At 31.5% G+C, this 25,235-nt stretch overlaps 1 protein-coding gene across 1 annotated transcript; it reads right to left on the bottom strand.

The window, feature by feature from the left end:
• Positions 1-1,394: 1,394 nt before the first annotated feature.
• On the bottom strand, positions 1,395-20,595 carry LOC123656036 (sodium/hydrogen exchanger 7). The gene is made up of 16 exons (XM_045591761.1): positions 20,268-20,595; positions 19,866-20,021; positions 19,193-19,353; positions 18,787-19,002; positions 17,284-17,357; positions 16,280-16,421; positions 15,552-15,657; positions 14,926-15,128; positions 14,439-14,550; positions 8,163-8,322; positions 6,967-7,018; positions 4,627-4,656; positions 3,567-3,641; positions 2,889-3,080; positions 2,459-2,542; positions 1,395-2,133 (listed from the first exon to the last, which is right to left on the bottom strand). The coding sequence occupies exons 1-16, from the start codon at positions 20,494-20,496 to the stop codon at positions 2,068-2,070; spliced, it is 2,058 nt and encodes a 685-aa protein (XP_045447717.1). The 5' UTR covers positions 20,497-20,595; the 3' UTR covers positions 1,395-2,067.
• Between the last annotated feature and the right edge of the window lie 4,640 nt (positions 20,596-25,235).

Genomic DNA, 25,235 nt, shown 5'->3' with positions numbered 1-25,235 from the left:
ACTGAGCTGATAAACATAATTAAATGAATATAGGTAGACAAGACAATTTAAAGCAGCGCCATCTATGAGATTTTTCTGTAGATATGAAATGTAAAGAAGAAACGGGTAAATGAATGTTATTTTAAAAGGTATAATTGTAGGTATTTTTGGTGCTGTATAGCGTTTACTACGCTGTTAGCGTTAGTTATTATTATTATTTCCTTAGGAAAAATAAAAAGCCAAGATTTGGTACTAAACTTTGTTTAAATGGTATCTTTTAAGATAAAAAGCTTGGACAAGATAGTAAGATTGGTGCTGTTAGATTTGTAGAATATTATTATACCAGCGACTCGCCCCGGCTTTGCAAGGTTTAAAATCTATCAGTGTTCCTCTACTATATTATCCATGTACACATATAAATTCCTCTTTCCTCTGGAATCACTCTGTTAACTAAAGAAAACTGCATCAAAATGTGTTGCGTAGTTTTCAAGATCGAAGCATACAGACAGTGGGAAGCAATTTTGTTTTATACTATGTAATGATTATTATTATATGATGAATAACTATTCATTTTTTTTCAAACTCTAATGTATGACAGTGTTATTATTTATACAGAAGAAGTTGAAAGTATTAGGGTTGATGTTGGATAGAAATCAAAATACTTAATAAGAGTAAATTTTTATTACATGTAATAAGAATCATTTTTTTTCCATTTCAAATTCGGTGATATACATTTATGCTACATATATATATCTCAAAAGGATATATAAGAAACATAAGCAATTAGCTAAATTACACAATTATTGTGTTTCACAAAGACTTACAGCTAGATATGAAAAAGAAGATATATAAAATGTTGCAAATATAACTATGTATTCAAAAACGCTTTGTCTTCCTAATTATTGTAGGTACTACAGACCTATTCTATTCAGAGGCATGTTTTATTTACAAAGTATTTAAAATTATACACTAAGTCAAATACTGTTTTACAACCATTACTCGAATCATTTAAGAGAATAAACAGACCCATTATATGGAGAACCAAGTTAATTATTATTGAATGTTTAAAATAATATCAGTAAAGATACCAAGACTAGACTAAATATTTTAGAAATTCGAAAAAACGGTATCAACAAATATATATAATTTTATATATATATATATATATATATAAATAGAAATTTTGACAAAATCTATTTTTAATATTATTTTTACTATATACTATATTACTTTATTAGTAAAAAGTGTAATGCTTTGTCAGGATTATTGTTCAATTTTTAGTCAGAATAAACTATTATGTAATACTCTTTTCTTCATAAATTTGCTAATGGTATCTTTTTAATACAAATAGTCTATTAATATGATAATAAGGTACCAAAGACAAAAATTATATATATATCAGGATATTTTATGTATACTTATCTTTTTTTTTTATTATAAAAATGATGTTCATTTTATGATGTATATAAAGTCCATACATACCTCAATATATATAACAGAAGTATTTTTATAAATTTGCAGTAAAAATATATATTATTAAACAAAAGTAAAGAATTTCTTTAATTGTAACGCTTACTTTGTGAAATACTTAAGCACAATGTGAAATAACTGTACATTTAATATGTAAATCACAAACTGCAAACACATTTACTGTTATACCAAGAAAAAATATTTATTTTAGGTTAATAGAAATTGAATACTAGTGACGAAGTGTGAGAAAGATAATTTTGAACAATTGTACTTTAGTACATAGTATGGCGAAAAATTTTGCACATTTATGATTGGGTGGGTCAAGAAAAGTTTAAATTATTTAAAAAATTATACCATTACTTTTTATGTAACACGTCACAATTGTAATGGTTATATATGTCCAGCTAGAACTACAAAAAATTCTATTAACACTAAAAAGCTTGGCATGACCGCTACTTACACTAGTACTCCGAGGAGCCCTAAACATTGTAGCTACACCAATCAGAAAATAGAAAAATACATTTTAAAATCTGAAAGTGGCATCTTCATAAAATAATTATAATATAAATATAGAGATCGTGGCACAAAGAGCATTAAATTTTGTAACTGTTTTGTTTATTATATATTACTTCCAGTAATACCCTCTACCGAGATTCTTGTATCCACAAGTCCGGGCCAAAGTTGCTGCGTGCAATAACAAAAAAAAAAAATCTATTAAAAAATAAAAACCCATGTATTATCTATGTACATGTAAATTTCTAGACCTTAAATCACAGCCGCAGTTCACTAATGCTACAATGATTATACATTTCCATATCCATTCCGTATGTTATAAGTTAGCTGCAACCAAAGAAAAAAATCACACTATATAAATAAACTAAAAAGCTGTAAAAAGTATATATGAAGATAGAAAGAGAGTAAATTTTCACAAGTGAGATATTTATTGGCTATTATAGTATAAAACATAAAGATGCCTAAATAATAGTTTTACGCAAAATTATAAGTATACCTGAGGGTCGATAGTTGTAGGAACAGGTTGAGGTTCATCAATACACAGGTCAGAATCTGAGTCTGTTCTTCGTAGGCTGTTTTCCTATAGGAGAAAGGTAAATTTTGTTATAAAAATTATATTAAACTTTTTTTAAACTGTCTGAAAAAAATAACTGCGAAAAACCTCGCAAAGGAAAGAAATTTAATTTTTTTTTATTAATACATTTAAAGGTAAGGCATAATTGAGATTTAATTATTAGATAAATTTGGATTAAAAATTCAAAAAATAAAATTTATTTTATATTATGCGTTAGCCTATTCTATTGTATTGTATTTAAAATAGACAAGGATGTAAAATCTTAATACATATTTTGTATGATGTAAAGAACGAGTATACAAAGTAGATTTTTATGTCGGAACCAATTATAATATTAATCGTAAACACTTACACCCTGTGTGTACTGCCTCGTCGTAGTCAACAGCCTAGCGAGCGGTCTCAGGAAGGCTGGCAGTGTCTCGGTGAGAGGCGGCCGTGCGTGCGTCAACAGAGGCTTGAGCAGTTTCGAGTCGACGGCTCCCCACAGACGAGCGAGCCTCGCCTTCTCCCCTCCCCCCGCGCCGTCCCCGCTCCGCGGAGTATCCTGATACATTTAACGAGACAATACATACAATCGTCATTATATAAGTTACAATATAAATGAATTTTTTATAAACGTTAACTTCATTAATTACAGATTTTCAATAAAAACATATTTTATTGAAAGGTAAATAGGAAAGAAATGAAAAAAAAGAGGCATTTGCTTAAAAGTGGAAAATCTACAATATCTTCACTTATAGTCAACTATTTCTTTTTAAAAATATACTGTGTATTTTCAAAATTTTATTGCATATAATTTACAAAAGTCCATATTTGTAAGCCTTAACAATAATGAAAAAACATCGATACCTAACATTAGCTGTGTGAGATAATAAAAGCATTTTTTAATAAAAACAATAAACCATATAGTTTAATATTTTTGTTACGAAATGTTGTTAGGTATAGAAGTTTATGCATGCATTCGTGTTTCATTACACATCATGCTATTACTTCAAAGTTGAGAAAATGGAAGAAACAAGAATTTACATACTTCGTAAGAGTCTAGTTGGTAAGGCATAATCACTCCATTTTCGTCATTGCCCCACTTAACTACCATGCGGCCGTTCTAGACATTAAACCAAATAAAAAAATAAAGTAACATGCAAAATGCGAAAAAGTTGATGAGATTGTGAATTGATGTTAGTTTCTTTTTAGTTCTTTGGTGATTTTTTTTTATTATAAAAGAAAAAAAAGGAATTAATAATTAAAAGGCAATTGAAGGAATTTATAAATGAACAAATTGTCGAACGAAAGAGACAAGTTTTAAGAATCTTTTACTTTAGGCTTCAGATGTTAATTAAAAGCTTGTATTCAGGTATAGTAGTAAGAGTAATCATGCATGTGATTATGTAAAATATTATAAAAGGAGTAAAAAGTCTGCAGTCAAATTAATATTACTGATCTCTTATGTCATTGTTAGTAATTTGCAGAAAAGTTAAGTAATGAGAGTCGGTGTAATTCACATGCATATAAGGTTCTTCCTTACAGATGCCCTGTCGCTACTGGGTGAATGAGAGTCCATATTTCGAAGGCCGAAACTTATTTCAGCTGGCTGAACAACAAATAATTTGATTCATAAGTTTTAATAACTCAAAGACAAGGGATTTGAGGATCAGAAAACAGAATTAAAAAAAAAAAAAACATATAACTGACGTTGGATTGAAAACATATAGGATTTACGAGAAAATGGACATAGATTAATTTTTTTTTGTAATTACATTCTCAAACATTTAAATTGCAGGATACCGCCGAATCCAGACGTACCACCATTGTACTAATGATATTATAAGGATCACGTGAATATTATTATTATTAGTATTTAGTGAATGTAACCCTGAAGTGAAAAAAAGTTTTAATTATTAGTTTTTTTTAGTACATAATTGGTAGTATGTGTCAATGATTCATTATATTACCTCAAGTATAGATATATACTTGATCAATTATATAATAAATATATTATAATATTATATATTTGAGATATGTTAGATGGTAAGTGAAAGCAGTCGAACTGGACACGTAAAGCCATGATACGTGTTTATCTACGTACATACCGGTCTGCCTGTGTCCGTGGCCTGGTACAGCTGCCACAATAATGTTTGATTAATCACATGCGCGATACCGCCTAAGCGTATCTACGCTTTTGATCGCTTTATATTAAAACCTGTCATTAAAAATATCTAAACATCTACAATTAGAAAATAATTTTTTGCAGCTTAGAATTATTTATATAAGATCACTAATTAAATTTTAATAAAATATCACAGGTTTTAATAGAGTACGAGTTATATTGAACACATCCAAAATTATAACCTCCTTTTTGTAACATAAAAAGGTAATGTACACGAATATGAATTTTTGTCGAAATTATTACATACTAGCTGTGCCCGCGACTTCGTCCGCGTTGAATTTAACAAAAAAGTTATTTTTCAGTTCGGAGTGTTATAAAATAAATAAATTTCTAAAATAAAAGCAGCCTAAGTTATTCCTTATTACATCAGTTATCTGCCAGCGAAAGTCCCGTGAAAATCAGTCCAGCCGTTTCAGAGATTAGCCGGAACAAACAGACAGACAGACAAAAATTTTAAGAACTATTATTTTGGTATATGTACCGTGTATTATCCAAATGCATTTAGTAAAACGCGGTTACTTTATTAGTAGAAACAGACACTCCAATTTTATTTATTTGTATGTATAGATTATTATTTTGTATACAATTGCACAAATTTCAGATTTAGGCTAACTAAGTGACCGACTTACGAGATAATCTTTAAATTATTATTACGTTAAATGCATCTCCATTAATTAGTCTGTCCTGTCTTTCTTTACTGACTGAATAAATCTATAGTGTTAAATAATAGCAACAAATTTAAGAACTTTTAATTTATATAATTAGGGTATAATAAAAGTGAATAAAGTAGATTATAATATTTGGAAGTGCATGAAGTATATATATATTAAAAGTAGCTCTAAATAAAGTAAAAAAGTACAAAGCTAAGTGCCATATTAGTGTACAATAACAAATACATGAATGGCGGGACACATTACAAAAACAAATGCTTTTATGAGAGATTACTTAAAAGCGACAAACAAAAAGCATTTAAAATACCACCATAGCCAGATGTGTGCCTACAATATTGTTTAATATTTGTGAGATGTATTGTAAATAAAATAATCATAATTGTGTTTGCAGGCAAACGAAGAAAAACCGCCTTCAATTATATCGACAAGTAATACAACGTAGGTAGACGAAAAAATTGTCGAGTAAATACGCATTATCAAAGATTACTCCAAAAGTTCTAATCAGATCTCGATGAAATTTAAATGTGACCACATGATAAACATCGGCTTTCGATTAAATTAAAAATCATCAAAATCGGTAACCGAGTAAAAAGTTATGCGGCTTTTCGAGAGTTTCCCTCGATTTCTCAAGAATCTCATCATCAGATCCTGGTTTCTTTATCATTGTACCAAACTAGGGATATCTCCTATCCAACGAAACGAAGAATGATCAAAAGAATGAAGAATTATCAAAATCGGTTCATAAACGATGGAGTTATTCCATACATAAAAAAGAAAAAAAATATACGGTCGAATGGAGTAAACTCCTTCTTTTTTTGAAGTCGGTTAAAAAGAGGAATATGACTGACTGACAAAGATATATATGAAAGATACATACATGACTGAATCTGCTAAAGCCTGATTTCAAATATTGCCTTAAAGTTGTAAACAAGGGTTCACGATTTATCTGAGCGTATTGTAAAATATGTGTACTTGTAACTGTAACTAAAAAGGCTTATGGGCGATCTTAATGTGTGTATCAATTAAATAATTTAAAAAGAGAAAATAGAAAATTTATTGATGACACATTTAGAGGCAGCAAAATTATCAATTTCTATGTAGTTTTATACAAATAAGAACACGACAATCCTAAAGTAGAGTTCATTAGGCCTTGTTTTTAACATTTTATCAATTTTTAGAAATCGAAAAATTGGTATAAAGGTCAAATCAATTAATTATCACCAGGTTAACTGTATCTAAAAACATCATTTACATTATTGTAGTTTATAATATCCTTTTACTACATACGTATATACGGGTGTGTAAATGTAAGTACCTTAAAATCAACCCAACCATAAAGTTTATAAGATGAAATAATTAAGTACAAAAAACAAAGTTTTAATATTTTATAATACTTTTTATAATTAATGGGCAATTGCTGCATCTTTAACTTATAAACAGTAATAATAATTATTTAATTAAATAAAATTTGTGCGAGGTAAGTAGGTACTTAAAAAGAATATTTTCGAAAGTGCACTGGAACCTTTTATTGCTACTTAAAAATTTTGTAGTGCGTTCTAGTGCAGCAAAATAGTTAGACAAAAGTTACTCACACTTCTCACGTCGCGGTAGGGTAGGGCTTCGCTTTCCTCATTTTGACCTTCCCTGTAATAATATTACACAAAATTGTACTACAACAGATTTAGATAGAATATTAAAATACAACAAAATTAAAGCTAAAAGATTTTAGTTTTAGCCTCATACTAGCTTCCCGCTCCGGCTTCGCATGGATATTTAACCAAAATTTCCAATCACAATTTTTTTTTTTTTAAATTCTTTCCTTTTCGTTTCGAAATCGCTTGTTTCGCTGTTCAAATCGAACTAACCTGGCGGGCGACATCGGGCTCGGGATGTTCGAGAAAGTTTGAGAATATTTTCTTTCTCACACTTTCTAGATTGTTTTTGAGATTATCGTCCACCGTAACAATAGGTTCTGCAGCTGTAGCATACGTAGTAAAGGCGCAAAATTTAAAAACTTAAATTTTAAAATGTTTTCAGAACTAATTTAAATAACTAAGTTTATGTCGCTTTAATTCCAAAATATAAGTTAGCTACTGCTGTATAAATACATAAAATTTAATAACTTTATTATAGTAACAAATGTAATTTAAGACTACTGAAATTGGAATTTTAAATTTCGCGCCATTACTACACATGCTGCAATTGGTCGCAGCGCCTTTCGAAATGCAACCCAAATAATCGTTATTTTGAATGAAGTTCAAATACTCGACAACAGATGGCGCCACTACACTTAATTTCCAAGTTGAAGGGTTGGAAAAGCCCTTATATCTTTAAAAACACGCCCTTTAGGTTAAGACGGGAACTATAAGTCTCTTTATCGTGCCGGGACTCCTTTTTAAATTTTATCGGCACGCACATTTTATCAACTTAGTTTTATTGTATATAATGATAATGATACTGGTATATTTAATCAAATTTATGTAAGTTTAATCCTTTCTAATAAGAAGCCTGAAAAAACGACATTGTGAGCACGTAAAAATACCAGGAAATATTAATCTAAATCTTCCAATTTGAGCATCTGTAAATGTTTGTAATTTTGGAGATGACTGTGTTCTATTTTATTCTTTACCATCCAATTGAACCACGTTGCCTCAATGACAAACTCAAAGACGACGAGAAATAGAAGTAGGGGGAACATAACCAGTGGGGATGCGCAGGGCATTCTGAACGGATCTCTATCACCCCGAGGATGATAACGGAGAGGACACACACACACACACACACGTACCCGGTGGGGATGCGCAGGTAGGCGAGCGCGTGCGTGGCGGCGCCGCCCTGCAGCACCACGGTGGCGATGACGATGAGCGAGGTGGTGGTGAGCATGGCCTGGCGCGCCTCCGACACCGTGTTGCGGATGGCCAGCGCGAACGACATCGCGCCGCGGAGCCCTGGCAACGACAGCATATAACTGAATTGTGTTTGTTTCTACGTACTCGAGAAAATACTCTATCAAATACTCATTATTAGGGATAGCTTGAAAACAACTCGTCAGATTTCGCTTCAATTTAAATAGAACCGTGTAAAGCACCAGCTTTTGAATAAAAAAGAAATAACAAGATGGATATAATACCAGTGAAAAGTTATGAGGTAATACAAAAAAAAAAAAAAAAATACAACTGAATTGAGATTCCTTCTTTTTTGAAGTCGGCTAAAAAATTATTAACTATTTGTTATTAGCTATTAATTTTTTTAAGTATAGACGGAATAAAAATTGCTTAGTATTATGAGAACTAGTTCTCTAACTACTTTAGTCGTTTCTGTGAAGAAGTCTAAATATTGTTATTTTATTCATGGTTAAAGGTTAAGGTTACCTTTACCTATGGTATTTAAGAAATTACTAAAAAACTTTATTATTAATTTATAAGGCACGGACACATAAAACTCTGCATGGTTACTTACGAACCGTTCAATTTCTAATATGCTTTTTAAATATTGAAATTGGACTTAAGACGATTATTCTCATATACTAGTTTTTAACCGACTTCAAATTCAAATTCAAATTCAAAATATTTTATTCAGCATAAAATTATTACAATTTCTTACTGAACGTCATGAGTCTACTACCAGTTCGGAAAGAAGAAGCCTCTGACCTGAGAAGAACTGGCGGAAGAAACTCAGCGGGACTAATATCATTTTTTTTTACAGTAATGTTTTTTTTCCCAAAGCAAATCGAATTGAACAATAATTTTATAAGTTGAAACAGCCTGGAAGCGATCACATCATTCCCAAGGCGTACTGTCTTCTAGAAAATCATTAATCGAATAATATCCTTTACTACACAATCGTTTTTTCACAATTTTTTTAAATTTAGCAATAGAAGCTTTTTGAACGTTTTCTGGGAGCCTGTTGTATAAGCGTATACATTGTCCATAAAAGGAATTACTGACTCGGCGTAAGCGAGTTACAGGCACTACAAGTTTATGTTTGTTCCTAGTATTAATGCTATGCATGTCGCAATTCCTGGGAAATTCGTGTATATTTTTATGAACATACATAACATTTTCGTACACATATTGAGAAGCAACAGTCAATATTTTTATTTCTTTAAACTTATCTCTTAATGATACTCTAGGGCCTAAACTATAAATTGCACGAATAGCTCTTTTCTGCAGGACAAAAATAGTATTGACAGTAGCTGCATTTCCCCATAATAAGATTCCATATGACATAATGCTATGGAAATAACTAAAATATACTACGCGAGCTGTATCTACGTCAGTAATAAGTCTAATTTTTTTAACCGCGAACGCTGCAGAGCTGAGCCTATTCGCTATCCCCTCAACATGAAGATCCCACCGCAATTTCGAATCTATAGTGATGCCTAGGAATTTAGTGGACTCCACCGGTTTTAACATCTCTCCTCCCAATTCTACACCATTATCAACAAGTTTAACATTAGGTGTCGTGAATTTTATTAATTTTGTTTTTTTGTTATTTAATAATAAATTATTTGAATCAAACCAGTAGACAACCTTTGAGAGAGCATCGTTTACATCGTCGTACATAAGTAAATTACGTTTCACCTTAAAAATAAGTGAAGTGTCATCAGCGAACAATACTATCTCATGCTTGTCCTGTACAAAAAATGGCAAATCATTTATGTAAATAAGGAAGAGAAATGGGCCAAGGATAGAGCCCTGTGGAACCCCCATATCCAGAGGAGCCCCAGGAGATCTCTTACCATTTACATCAACCCTCTGTATTCTATTATTCAAATAGGAATTCAGGAGGCTGAGTGCCCTATCTCTAATTCCATAATGATGCAGTTTCCTGATCAACGTCTCATGGTGCACACAATCAAAGGCCTTGGATAAGTCACAGAATATCCCAAGAGCATCCTGCGACCTCTCCCATGCCTCAAAAATATTTCTAATTAGCTCAACACTAGCATCTGTTGTGGAGCGACCTTTTGTAAAACCAAACTGTTTCTTATGTAGTAGATTGTGTGCATTAAAATGCGATAACATTTGCCCGAGGATGATTTTTTCAAAAATTTTACTAAATGTTGGGAGTACTGAAATTGGTCTGAAATTATTAGGATCTAGGGTACTGCCTGATTTAAAAATAGGAATTACTTTACTGTGTTTCATTAGATCAGGAAACACACCATGTTCTATACAGCCATTAAATATAGTAGCTAGATGAGGTGCGACAACATCAATTATCGAACTAACGACTTTTACAGATAAACCCCATAGATCAGCTGTTTTCTTGACGTCCAGGCTTCTGAAGGCTATTATTATATCTTTGGGGTTTACAGGTTTAAATGTAAATATTACATTACATTCTTTAACGTTTTTCTTTAGCAAAAATTCGGCAATGCCTGGAGACGAATTAAGTGATTGCGTTGTTGAAAGCGGAATGTCAGTGAAAAATTTTTCAAACTCAGATGCAACTTCTCGGTCTGAGGTAACAAATTTATCATTGACATTTAACTTAAAATCGAAGCTGCGATCTGTGACTCTTCCACTTTCACAAGCAATTATGTTCCATGTCATTTTAATTTTATTATGCGCATTTCTTATTTTGTCTTTAATATACAAGGATTTTGCCATGGAACATACTCTTCTAAACATTTTTGAGTAGGCACTTATAAAAGAAGCAAACGATACACTATGATTATAGGCTTTTTCACTGTACAATTCATAAAGCCTTTGCCTGCTCTTATATATGCCAGTAGTTGCCCATTCACCAAATGTCAAGAGACCCCCTGAATTGACTGTTTTTGAAGTAAATATTGTAGAAAATTCAGTTTTTACTAATTTAAATAAAGAGTTATATAAGTAGTTAGGGTCATTAATGTATGATAAATAAGGAAGTTTTGCCACAATACTACCTCTAAACTTCTCCATACGTGTAGCACTTATAGGTACAAAGGTCTTTTTTAAAATATTTTTGTTGACATTTAAAGAATAAGAAAAGGAAGCTAACTGGCCACAATGGTCTGAGCTTAACTTATTAATAATAGCTTTAGAATAAGGTTTACAGTTTGTAAATATGTTGTCAATACATGTAGCACTAGTAGCAGTGATTCTAGTGGGTTCAGTAAATAAGTTATGTAGGTTATATGATAGAAGCATAGACTTAAATCTCAGACTTATATTAGAATTATCTAATAAATCAATATTAAAATCCCCACATACAACAATAGCCTTATTAGAATTATTTGATTTTAACAAAACTTCTTCCAATACTTTCTCAAAGTACTCATATAACCCACTAGGAGGTCTGTATACGCATACAACAATGAAGTGCTCAAGCTCTACGCAGGCTAATTCAATAGTTTGCTCAACAGAGAGGCTCACAATGTCTTTACGTTCTTTATATTTAAAAAGTTTACTTACAATTATTAAAGAGCCACCGCGTATAGCTTTTTCTCTGTTGAACACACTAGCTACCTGGTGACCGCTGAAGTTAAATATGGACTGGGAAATAGAGAGCCAGTGTTCTGTTAAACATAAAATATTGATATTTTCACCATTCATAAATAACTCCAGTTCAAGATCTTTACCTAGCATGCCCTGTATATTTTGGTGCACCAGGTTTACAGTATATAAATTTTTACAACTGTGGGCTTTCCTTACCAAATTATTATGACATTTATCTGATTTAATGTCATGGATTATTAATATGCTAGAGGTTTCCTCTGTTGTCTTAATAATTAATTTAAATTATTATTTGGAACGGATTCCACGTCAGAAAATGTCATATTACAGTTTTGCTCAATATGAGCAGATATCAAAGTAACCAGATTATTGGCTATGTCAGTTTGTATATAATATGATAGCACAGATGTTATCTGTCGTTTAAAGAAAAATGGTAGGCTCAGCCTACTATATGTCAACATATAATTATTTTTGTTCCATAAATTATTTATGTCAATAACATCAATTTTGTTACTTTTTTTAATATTTACATTTAAATACTTACAAGTAGTTATTGTGTGCATTAGATTATTAATGTCATATCTTAACCTATTTTCCTGTGGCAATTTAGCTAAATAAGGTAGTGTAAACAATAAAATTTTATTTATATTTAACTGATTCAATCTATTTAAAATGTTTTCCATTAGGTGTTTGTTTACATTACCCCTTCTCCCAATTAATAAAATAATAGTTGTGTTGGGACAGTGAGCCTCACTCAAAATGCTATTTACTATTTGATTATAAGTGGCTCCGGGCATGCAATGATTGATTACTCGCTGGCCCACACAAAAATCACTCAACAATACTCCCATACCTTTTCCTAACTCATCACTGTAAATTTTTATTTTATTTTTTTCCTCAGGAATAGATATGGAATGTACAGGTAGTTGTACATTATAATATTTGGGGTCGGTGTGAGTCCCCGCAGGCCGAGTAAGGGATTCACTAGTTAAGCTAGTATCTATCTGCCCTGTTGGACCGGAGGCTGAAAGGTGGCATTCGCAATTATGATAATTAATAAAAGAGTCAAAACGCTCGAGGTTATTGTTGCCAAGTTTCACCAGGTCATCCATGGCAGATATGTGTTCAGCAATTTCTTTCTGAGCAGTATTGTATTTAGATGTTAATATTTCTAAACTATGCTTTAAATTTCCAATCTCAGACCGCAGTGAGCTAACATCCGCCTCATAGTCTTTTTTTAATATATTAATTTCTTGACAGTATGATATCATTTTTGTTTTAATTTCTATTTTCTCTTTACAAATATTATTATACTTTTTATAAATATTTTTTGTTTTTAAGAATTTGTGACATTTTTTGATGAGTTTATTAATTTTGATATATTTTTTTAATTTATTTTTACTTGGCATAGGGATGGTAGTGTTCGAGTCATCACTGGTCAAATCTATTACACTAATATTATTTTTCAAGTTTGAGACAGAAGACACTAAGTTTGGTGCGTTTTCAACCAATTCATTGTATAGACACTGGGTTTGAGAGGCTGTTAGACTATGGTTTATATTTTTAAGCTGAATAACTTGTTTATTTGCCTCATGCAGTTGATGTTTCAATTCACTGTTGAATTTGAGGGTTTCCTCATACTCATCTCTGCACTGGTCAAACCCATTGACTATTTTGAGAAGATTTTCATTTTCATTTTTTACATTAGTATATTCAGTATACATTTGTGACATTTGATTTTTTAATTCTGTATTTTTTTTGAAAATCTTCTCTAACTCCTTCTCATTTTCGTCTCTCTCCCTTAGTAATTGCTCACACTGTACCCTGTATGTCTTTAGCTCCTGGAGCGCCAGCCGGAGTTGTTCCTCCGCCTGGCGCGCCTTGGATCCACGAGTCATCATTTTTATTTTTTATGTTTAAGAATTTAGATAAATGTAACAATCTCTAACGTATGTACAGGTTGTGTGGACAATGTATTATACTCAACAATCTATGAAAAGATCAAGGAAAGAAATTACAATGACATAGATACAATTTAAATTTCGAGTTCGTTACCTGTACGATGACAGCCGACGAACACAAAATCCATAATAATATTACGATTAATACTACGAAATAATAAGTTACTTATCAGGTTAAGCTTAAAACATCACATCAGTTAGGAATACTGAACACAAAATCGACATATTCACGGCTAAAATGATTAGAATCCAATTCATCCAAAAAAGGAGGAGGTTCTCTGGGTAATTCTTTTTTTGTTGGAAAGAAGATATCCCTAGTTTGGTACCATAATAAGGAAACCAGAATCTGATGATAGTAGGATCCCAGAGAAATCGAGTGAAACTCTCGAAAATCTGCAATAACTTTTTACTGGGTGTACCGATTTTGATAATTTTTAATTTAATCGAAGGCTGATGTTTATCATGTGGTCACATATAAATTTTATCGAGATCTGATAACTACTTTTTGAGTAATCTTTGATAACGCGTAATTACTTGACTATTTTTTCGTCGATCTACGTTGTATTACTCGTCGATGAAATTGAAGTCGGTTTTTTTTTCGTTTGTGAGCAAACACAATTATAATTATAGATATTTATAATCCAAAGTTTAACTAACCAGAAAAGAATAGCATGTGTTGGAAGTTCATTGGGATGGGAGGTTTTCGACCTAGATTAAGAAGAAACGATAATGGGTAGATGTTAACCGCGCGACCGAGTGTTGAAGTGAGCTGTTCAAATGTTCAGAAAATATATTGTAATTGTGTTTAGTAAAAAAATTAAATCTTTCTCCTGCATGAAGGAAACGGCGAGAAAAGGTGGTAAGCAAGCGTATGGTGCACCAGATGGTGAGCGTTTACCGTAGTCTATAGACGCCTGCAACACCAGACGCAACGCAAGCGCGTTGCCGACCCTACCCTTGGACTCGTCGGAGGGTCGAAGGTAGGGTCCAGGAGGACCTCGATCCTCCCCCCCCCAGGAGTTCTGGCCACCTTACTCACTACAGAAATACAACATTATTTGAAATCATTTATTTGAGTCTGATATTCCTTCCTTTTTGATTTATAAGTTGTTTTGTATTTATATGTTTCATTTTAAAAGGATACGAATCCAGCGATGATAAACCAGGGGTCGAAATGGTGTTTCGGAAAAGTGAACATCGATACACCAATGTACGTGAAAATAAAGTTTTCGGCGAGGAAATTGAGCAGCTCGAACAATTGTTTGGTCCTATTCCGAGAGTCCGACGACAGGTTATTGTAGGTGTAGTGCGCTTGACATATACCACAGAACAACACTGCGACGACACCTTAAAAATCAAAACAAAACAGTGATTATTATTGTTTTTACATTCTCTTATTCTCTTCTTTTAAATAATATATCTATGAAAATGTTGATTTAATTCCACAAAATATATTTATGAACACTCAAACCACGACAAACATTTGTATGGCCTAAACAAAAGTTTAAAATTAAAAACAGAAACTATCAATCAGTAAATTTTTTTTTTCAAATTTAAAAGTTAGAAAATTACTAAAAGCAATTTTTTTAACAAATTAGTGTATTTTGTACATTTTGCGAGTAGACAAATCGTTTCAATGCATTCTATACTCTACTATAAAGGCAATCTAAATTAATTTATTGTTGAATTTAAAAGTTTAAAAGAATGAGAACAAGATGACGTATCAACATGAAATGTTTAAAAAAAATATATTGTTTACATGCCAGTTACCTGTTAATTCACAAACTTCAGCGATGAGGAAAGCGGCGTACGACATGAGCACAAACAACGCGGATTCCAAAAGTGGCCAATCACGAACGTGCGTAAACTTGGTCATGTGTTTTTTGGGTTAAGGAATTATTCATTTAATTTTACAATTTCTTTTTTTACACAAATAAACGTATTATTACAGTTATATATTAAACGGTAAATCGAGTGACAGATTAGCATTTTAATGTACTACTACTATACTCGGCAATAAATAATGCACGTCGACCGTAGGAAAAAGATAATTGGCTAATTTCTCTTTCTCGGCGTATTTATGACCGGATACTGTCTGTATACAGTGACTTTCATTAATTTTCCTCACGAGATGTATTTTATATCTTCATTATTTAAACAATCATCATAATAATTAACTAATAAAACAAGTAAAAAAGTTTTGTTTTGCTGTTCTATAAATAACCAATGCAATCGATAACTGGACATCTGAACACTTTGTCTAAATCAGAGTTTCCCAAACTATTTTGGACAAAAGAGTCCTTTTGCAATATGCACTGTACCTCAGACGCCCCAAAGCAAAATTACTTTTAGAATCTCCAGTTTTTGTTGATACAAAACAGCTAGTTTTTTAAAAACTTTGCGGTTGTCTTTTATGTCGACCCACAACAAGGGGTCGAAATCGACCATTTTGGAACTATCTGGTCTAAATTTACTTTTTCTATATATAAAAAGGATATCAATGCCGTCAGACAGCCTATGAATGCACCTACAAGGAGTGACAAACTGAATATTCCGATGAAATCTCCGATTGCCGCCAAAAAAGCTGTTATTTCGAACCCACCGTCAGTTGAATATCTCTTTTCATAGTTCTGTATTGCACTGAAACGAAACATTTTTGTATGATTATAAACCTATAGAGAGAAAATATATTACGAATACTTGATAATGCATTATTCAGGGCCTAAATATTTTTAGATTCTGTAGATTATATAAAATAAAAATAGCAAGAATAACAACTATGAGTCACTTTATATTACACTTATTGCTATTTTACGTAAGTAAACACAATATTTGAATATGTATTGAAATAAAAAAAAAATTGTTAATTATAGATGATATTATTATGTATTTTAAAATTGACAAACATTTAATTAGTTGCCTGATAACTTCTTTAACTTTTGGAAGAAAAAAGATAATATAAAATAATGTAGGTAAGTGATAACGTTAAAACGAAAAAACAACCATAAACCCAAAACGAAAAATCTTAGATAGTTTTAACTATTATTCATTTACAAATATATATATATATATATATATATATATATATATATATATATATATATATATATATATATAATTTCATGTTAGTCTTTACATATTTACGTTATGAAAGTTACCAGACCTATTTAAAATTAACTAGAATCTAAACATTATTGTTTACTATTTATTGTTTTATGTTAAGCTATAAAGGTCATTAAAAAGTATAGTAATCTCGTTAAACCAAAACAAATAAATGTATTAATTAAAAATAATTTTATAGCTAATATTTCCTTTATTATATTAATATAATTGCATTATTTATCCTCTTTTCATAATCATTTGAAAAGTGTATATTTGTATAACAATTGTCATAACAATGTAACAGTAATAAGATTGTACGATACATTTTTAGTTCCATTATCCTCAATATGGTTAAACATGTTTATGACTTATGTATATTATTTCAATATGTGATATTTACCCGCTAAGTACAAGCGCAACTGCGTCATTGAGCACACTCTCGCCAAATATCATAGCATATAAATTAACATCCACCTGAAAAAAAAATAAAAAAATCGAAGAATTCTTCTGTCAAATATTTATTCTTAAGCAGTTTATTTTCATTTATTTATTTACGTACAAAAACAACATATTTACATTGTTATAAATAAAAATACAATAAAATCAATAAATAGCATACACCACATCAATTAATTGGAACAAACATATTTAGTGAGTCTTTCACAATGTCATTTTAAACCTGTTTAAATTTTTTTAGTATTATTTATTTTAATATATGTTTAATATAAATGAATATGCAATGCTACTTGAATAAACGAATTTTAACTGACTTAAAAAAGGAGGTCTTCAATTCAACTGAATTTTTTTATGTGTGTTACCTCATAACTTTTTATTGAGTGTACAGATATTGATGTTTTTTTTTTTAATCGAGAGCTGGTGCTTCTCATGTGGCCCCATTTAAATTTGAGCAAGATCTGATGAGTACCTTTTGAGTTATCTATACAAATAAAGCTGAAGAATTTGTTTGTTTGAATGCACTAATCTCAGGAACTACTGGTTAGATTTGAAAAATTCTTTCAGTGTTAGATAGCTCATTTATGGAGGAAGGCTATATATCATCTCGCTTCCATGCGGAACAAGTCGAGTGCCTTCTGCACTAGTCTAACAATTATATTTATTTATATATATATGATACTAGCTAATTATTATATTCACTAAAAGAAAATAAAGTGGTACGAAGTTTACTAGAACTTTTTTTTTTGTGAGTATAATAATTATTTATATCGAAATAAAATATAGCCTATATTTCAAATTGGATCAAACTGCACACGGTGTGCAAAATTAATTAGAATCGGTTAAGTAGTTTAGGAGTCAATCGCGGGCAAACAACGTGATGCGTAATTTATATATATTAAGATAATGATGCGTATTTAATTGACTGTTGATATAATTTAAGTGGATTTTTTTTCGTTTGCTAGCAAACCCAATTATCGCTTTTAATTTTGATATAAGGTTGTTTGTTCCTAAGGTTCCTAATTAATTCAAAACATAGCAAAGAAATGAATTAAATTTTTGATAGAGTTTTGTATGTTCTGATAATTAAATCACATGATCAAATGTTTTATCTTTGTATCATAATGAGTATTAAAAATTTTGCTGTTCTTATCATAGTTAAATGAAACGTCATGGACCTGTGATTTATTTCAACAAATAACATAATGTTATATTTTTTTTAAAAATGGTATTTACAGTCAAGTTTCTCAGTTTTGGTAACAGAAAATTCATATTAAGCAAAAGTTTTTTTGTGAACGAAGCAATAGGGCACAAAAAGTTTTCATTGTAGTGTATACAATGGAGATATACTTGATGAATGCAGTAGGAATTATTATCCTAAGTAAAAAAAGGAATTACGAAATTTTTGATCATGACACAAATAGTAAATTAAAGTAAAAAGTTAACTTACCTTAAGTTGTGAGAATATAGCGAGAACTGTTAAAGGATCAGTGGGCGAGATTAAAGCACCAAAATAAAGTGTATCCAGGAATGTGAAGCTGGTCGCTAGTGATGCGGGCATCAGTTGCACACAGCCATACATTAAAGAGCCAATGACTAGAGCCGAGAGAGCTGTGCCGACCATAGCAAATGTCAGTATCGCACCTAGGTTCCGAAAAAAGTATTTCTGGAATAATTAGTTACATTATATTATTTCATGTATCATTTACACTATTTATATATGATATTTAGAATATAGGAGTAAGCAGCTTTATAAATGATGTTGTCATAAATGTAAATAATTAAAATCTAACATATCTTATAAACCATAATATTATTATAATGTTTTATACATAATTTCAATAAAATGTACTTACTCTTTTGAGGCAGTAACCAGCATGGAAAATTATAGGAGGTAGAATGATGTTGAAAAATATTTCAGGATCAAATGTAGCTTTCAGGTCTATTTCATTTTGTTCCACATTTACTATCTCACCTCTAAAGCTGTATGCATATGTTTTGTTTGGTACAGGCAATTCTAAAATATAATGAATTTTCAGATTACTTAGAAAATGTACAGTATAACAGGGATTGCCCCTAAAAATGTTCACAAATAAGAAGGAGAAGGGAGAGGGCCCTTGTTTATCATGACCAGATATGACATAAGGGAGGGAAGGTCTAAGAATTATGACATTTGCCTATTATTCATTTTTTTTAATAACTTGAAAGTATTTATATTTCTTTATAATGATAGAAAGGTGTTGCATATTTTTATTTACTGTTAAATAAAAATATATTTATTTATAAAAATTTATAGCCAAGAATGTAGTATTAAGTTTAGCTGTTGTAATGTAATTCTTTAAGGGGTTACTAAAAGTGTGAAATAACTTGACAAAGGGGGAGGGGGGGATCTAAAATGGTAAAAATTTTAGTTACAAATGGCACCTAATATAAATTTTTTACAACAGTAAAATTCAATACTACAATGTTATAGTTTATACATACTTAAATTGAATGATTAATGTTTCCAAACTTGAATGTATAGCTTACCTCCGGATGAAATTTGTATTTTGTCTGGGAAATGAAAGCGCACAATGTCTGGTGGAACAGACAAATTGTATTTAGTGTCTGCAGCAGGGTGGGCATCAATGTATGTGACTTGATTTGTACTTCCCGCATATCTAATGATTGCTCCTACTATGAGACCTGTTCGATAAAAATTATAATTATAAATATTATATATAATTTAAACTTAGACCATGTGTAGCGTTTTATTCACTGAACTGTAAAGAAACTTGGTAGATATAAAATTACTAGAAACTATAGCTGAAGTTTTTAAATAAAATAAGTTATTAAAGAAATTGATAATTTGGTTCTTTGGACATGGTATTTTTTAGCTATCACATAATTGTGTAGATACTTTCTGACATAAATATGTTAAGAAACACTTACCATATATTACTGCTAGGCCTGTTTCGTGAAGCCAGCTCACACGACGATGCTTAAATACCCATATAGTTAAAACAGTTAACGTTAAAAGGCAAGTGTAAATTAGTAGATTTAAACTGTCTATACGATGCAAGAGAGTTGCCTTTGCATCTAGTGCTATATCTGTTCCCGACGCTTGGCATGTTACCACCAAATATAACAAATAAGATACAGAACCGACCAAAGAATTCATTCTGTAGAATGGAAATATCGCATTGGATGTAAAATCGATTTTACAATCTGATCAAACGTATTTTCCGCACAGCACTTATTACGTTGACGTCACTGAATCGTAAAATAAATTGAATAGAGAATCTAGTTTTACATTTTTTTTTACGTTTCAAACGTATTTACAGTATCATTGGAAATACATACTTCTACGTGCTTCTAGGCTAAATACAGTTTTGTCAAATTGACAAATTGACAATGGGAAAAATCTTGATCCTAGGGAAAAAAATTGAAAAACAAAACAGCGACATCTGTTTTATATTTTTATCAACAAAGTAAGTAACGTTCAAAATTATGTTTTCTTATATTGAAAAGAAAGATTTTTTTGAGGTATTTTAATAACACATACTTTACTTTGTAGTTTGATATTATAAATCATTATTAAGCGGGTGGTAGACGTACGAACTTAAAAAACGCGGTTTTTAAGATCGCGAATATACTCAGCTCGACGTCGCACAATGGGAAAATCGCGTATGTTTCGTCTCAAAACTCCGTATCTCAGTTGTTTAAAAACTAAATGAGCTGTATTTTTGCACACATATATTTGATGTACAGAGTTTAACGGAAATAATTTTGATTTTGAAAATTCTGTTTATTAATTAATTTAAGAAATAAAACTTAAAAAAAGACATGCATTCATATCATATTCATTCATTCATATTGAAAAATAAACAAAATTTGTCTTTTTTTGTAATTTACGTAAAATGGAATAATATTAACTAACGAGAAAAAAGATATGTACAAAATTCAGGAAGCTCCTACAGATTTTCGTTGATAGCAAGAAGGGCTTGGCTTCATCTAAAAGTTCTTTCGATATTGTTGGTGTTTCTCAAACTTGATATGTATAGATGAGAAGTGTACAATAAGGTATGGAACACGTCTTCATTGGTAGCCACCCCGCCAAGTCTAAACTTTTTGTAATCCTTATTTCGGGATTCTTGCGCGTCTTCGGACAATTGTCCGATAGGTAAAATAGCATAGTACTCAATGATTTTTTCTCCGTGCATAAGTATTATATGCACGGACGAAGGCATATAATACCAATTAATATTTACGTACCATAAATATTTACGTACAGTTGGGCTGTACTATATGCATATTCACCGAACTTTTTTGAATTAATAGCCATTCCAGATGACATAGTTTGTAGTATTATGTACATTCATTTTATAAATTCTACGCCTACACCTGTAATGTCTGCAGAGCAAGAGTAATCGTAAGAGTTTCAGTCATTACTATTTCCAGTGCCTTATCGAGGTTTATCGACATGCAGTCTCATTTCCTCCCTAAACCGCTTTTGTACCAGTTTTTTCTTTTCGTCTTTGTTTTTTTTTCAGGTTTAGTAGCTGACCACTTTTCAAAAGACAAGTTATAAGAAATGTGTAAGATCATCTCCATACTCCTAATCCAAGCATGTAGTGTTGACAGTCTGTATTATATGAAATGAACTTTCGTTCACATCTCGTGTCCTAACTGTCTCTAAGTTATCATTTGGAGAGGAGTAGCACCACAAACTGTACAAGAAGCGCTCGAACGAGTCTCAGTTAAAACTTGTGCCACTTTACCATCAATCATGGTTAAAAATAGGTCATGAGTAATTTCGATTACATCACTATTCCTATTTATCAGGGAGGGAGACAGATTTTGTTTTTGATTGTTGATATCAGCCACAACAGACGCGGTTTTTTCAGGAGTTTCTTTGGCAAACTGTAACAATATAGGTCTGCAATATCTTACAGATGAGCAAGTTTCATTCTTCCAAACAACAGTATTAGTTGTCTCATCTATAAGTCTAATGGGTACAAGTGAAGCAAAAAAATGTTGCAATGGTTTGCATCTGATATTAAATCGCTTTCTTCGGGCAAAACTTGCTTGTATTCACTCTGTCCTGATGACTCGTCACAACTCCATTTACAGAATAGTTTCAACTTTCTTAAACTGTTTTTGTAAACTGAATCAATTAGTAATATACGTGCCACAGTATGATCCAACAAGTCCTGCAACTTTTGCACTTATGTTAGTAATGGTTATGCTCGAATCTGATGGGTAACACATCTTTTTCGCTTCGACTAAAGTTGGATAAGAAGGAAACACTGAGCAGTTTTTGTCCGCCAAACAAAGTCGAACTGTCCCATACTGTTCTTTGTTAAGATCTAAGTCAATAAAGATCCGTAGTGCTTCCTCCTTTGAAAAAGGTGTAACGTCTTCAGAGTTCTCAGTAATGTATTTAAGAATTTTTTTCTTATCATTTTCTGATGCAGTTTGTATAATATTAACGATTGTGGCCTCCTCCGTCTCACCCATAGACCGTAACTCCTGAGCATATGCATTGAGCACACAGTCCAATCCGTACTCTTGTATCCGTACTCTTTTTTTCTGAAGATGCTTCGTATGGTTTTGAAGGTCTGCCACCACTACTTCCAGACGTATTAGGGTCATTAACCATGACTTGACACTCTAGTAGAACACGAAATTGACCATCTAACCAATTGACGTTCTTACTTTCAAAGCGTTCTTTTATCCGAGATGCATTTCTCCAGCGTTCGTTACATTTAGATACCAAGTTTCTTTGAATGTAAAAGACCACAGTAGCCATATCCTTTGGTGACAAATTGAAATTTTCTTGTAAGTAGTCTTCTATATTATTCTTATTTATCAACAAATTACATAAATCTCGCTTGCTACAAACAAATTCACCCATTTTTCAAATCAGTTAACTTTTGGGAATATTTAAAAATAGGTATTAACTGCTTTTTAGGGCAACTGACTGTCTGACCAACAACTGTGATTTTTTCAGGGCTCGCCTTCCATTTATAGGCCAATGAAATAGTGCTATGTGCAAAAAGATAAGAAAATAATAATTTGCACTCTTCCCATAACCAACCTGTTTTTAATTCGACCCTAATCAAAACAAAACTGATGGTCAAAACTGTATCAAAACCAGAAAAAACTATTAATAATACTCATCACTGTAATGAACTTTTTATCAATTTGACCTTAATAGATAACAAATGATTTTATGAGAAATAAAAAGAAATTGAAAAAATAATGATTTTTACCTCGTGATATGTTTTGACACCAAAAAAGTACAAATGCAAATGACAAAAAAAGTGCAAATATGTGCAATTTTTTTTCTCTCCTTGCGTTAGCTAATGTATAAAGATCTTAATACAACAAATATCTCGACAGCAGCAAGCAGCGGTAATGGGTAAACGGCTCGTAAAAAAAAAAAATTAACCCTAAAAACATACCATATTAAACTATATTGATTAATTTTATTTTATCAAACTAATATATATAATACTAATTACGAAACGTTAAGAGGAGATTATAAGCATTTAAAAAATGTATAATACTTATACATTTATATCAAAAACTTTCGAGTAATGTGGCGTTGAATTGTAGTAACGCATAGCGACAAAATTACGTTATTGAACATGAGTTAGCTTTGAAGCCTACTTACCTATATACATTAAAACAAAAAAAAAAAAAAAAAATAGGATAAAAAAAGCTTATTTATTAGAATATATTAATTTATTATTTTTATTCTATAACAACGACTTTCTCGTGAAACGGTTTTAAGACGGCTTTGTATGGGGCTTTACCATAGTGCGTCGGTGACACACATGAAGCTTACTCATTCTGTATTGCGATGTCGTCAACAGAAGAAGCTTTGTGTTGTTTAGGAATTGTATCGTATTACATTTTAAAAAACAAAAAAAGACCAAGTTCGGAAATAATTCATTTTGAGTAATTTCTCAATCAAAAGTAACAAAAATTACAAATACCTACACTACAAGCGTTGCGCGTCCACAGATTGGCGATACATAATTGTGTTTGCCCGTAAATGAAAAAAAAACCGACAGTAACACATCGTAGGTTAACGAAAAAACAGTCAAGTAAATACGCATTATTAGAAATAGCTCAAAAATCACTTGTTAGATCGCAATCAAATTGACCACACGACACTCACCACCTTTCGATTAAAATAAAAAAACATGAAAATCGGTCCACCCAGTCAAAACTTCTGAGATAACATACATAAAAAAAGGACAATCGAACTGAGAACTTCGTCTCTTTTTTGGAAGTCGGTTAAAAATGGCGGTGCTGCCACACGTACGAGTGGTGTACACGTACGACACTACGAGCAAAATTTCAAACTTGTCGGATCGCCAACGAACTTACTGGGCGGTTTTAAAGTACGCGTACTTAGGGTGACACACTAGCGAAAAAGGTCGTCGAGCCACAAGGCCACAAGCGATCTTACTCGCACGTCTATCACCCCTTTTAGCTTATAAATTCGTGTATCGTGTATATTGTAAATAAACAATATGCGTGTTATGATAAAACTATTTACAAAACTTTTTTAAGTAAAGACGACCAGATTACCTACATTTATTTCATACTCTTCAAAATAATATAAGCGTTTTTGTTCTAAGTGAAGAAACTTGTGAGTTATGAGCAAAAAACTACGTCTTATGTAGCGCGTGCTTATCGAATCATATTACACGGGAGATGCGAGATCAGTGTCGTGCGGGCGGTGCGGTAGACTGAGTGCTGGGGTTGATTCAACCCTGCGGGAGACTACTGGGGTTCGGGCTCGGGTGAGTCCGGTCTACCAGAGGTTAAATAATTATTACTTATAAAATTACTGCTGTACAGTTAATTTTCCCATGTTTTCTCAATTTTTTTAACCAATTTATC

The sequence above is a fragment of the Melitaea cinxia genome, chromosome 1, assembly GCF_905220565.1.
Source record: "Melitaea cinxia chromosome 1, ilMelCinx1.1, whole genome shotgun sequence".
In the NCBI taxonomy this organism is placed as follows: Eukaryota; Metazoa; Arthropoda; class Insecta; order Lepidoptera; family Nymphalidae; genus Melitaea; species Melitaea cinxia.
The sequence above is the reverse complement of the archived record's forward strand: the minus strand, read 5'-3'. Positions and strand labels throughout refer to the sequence as shown.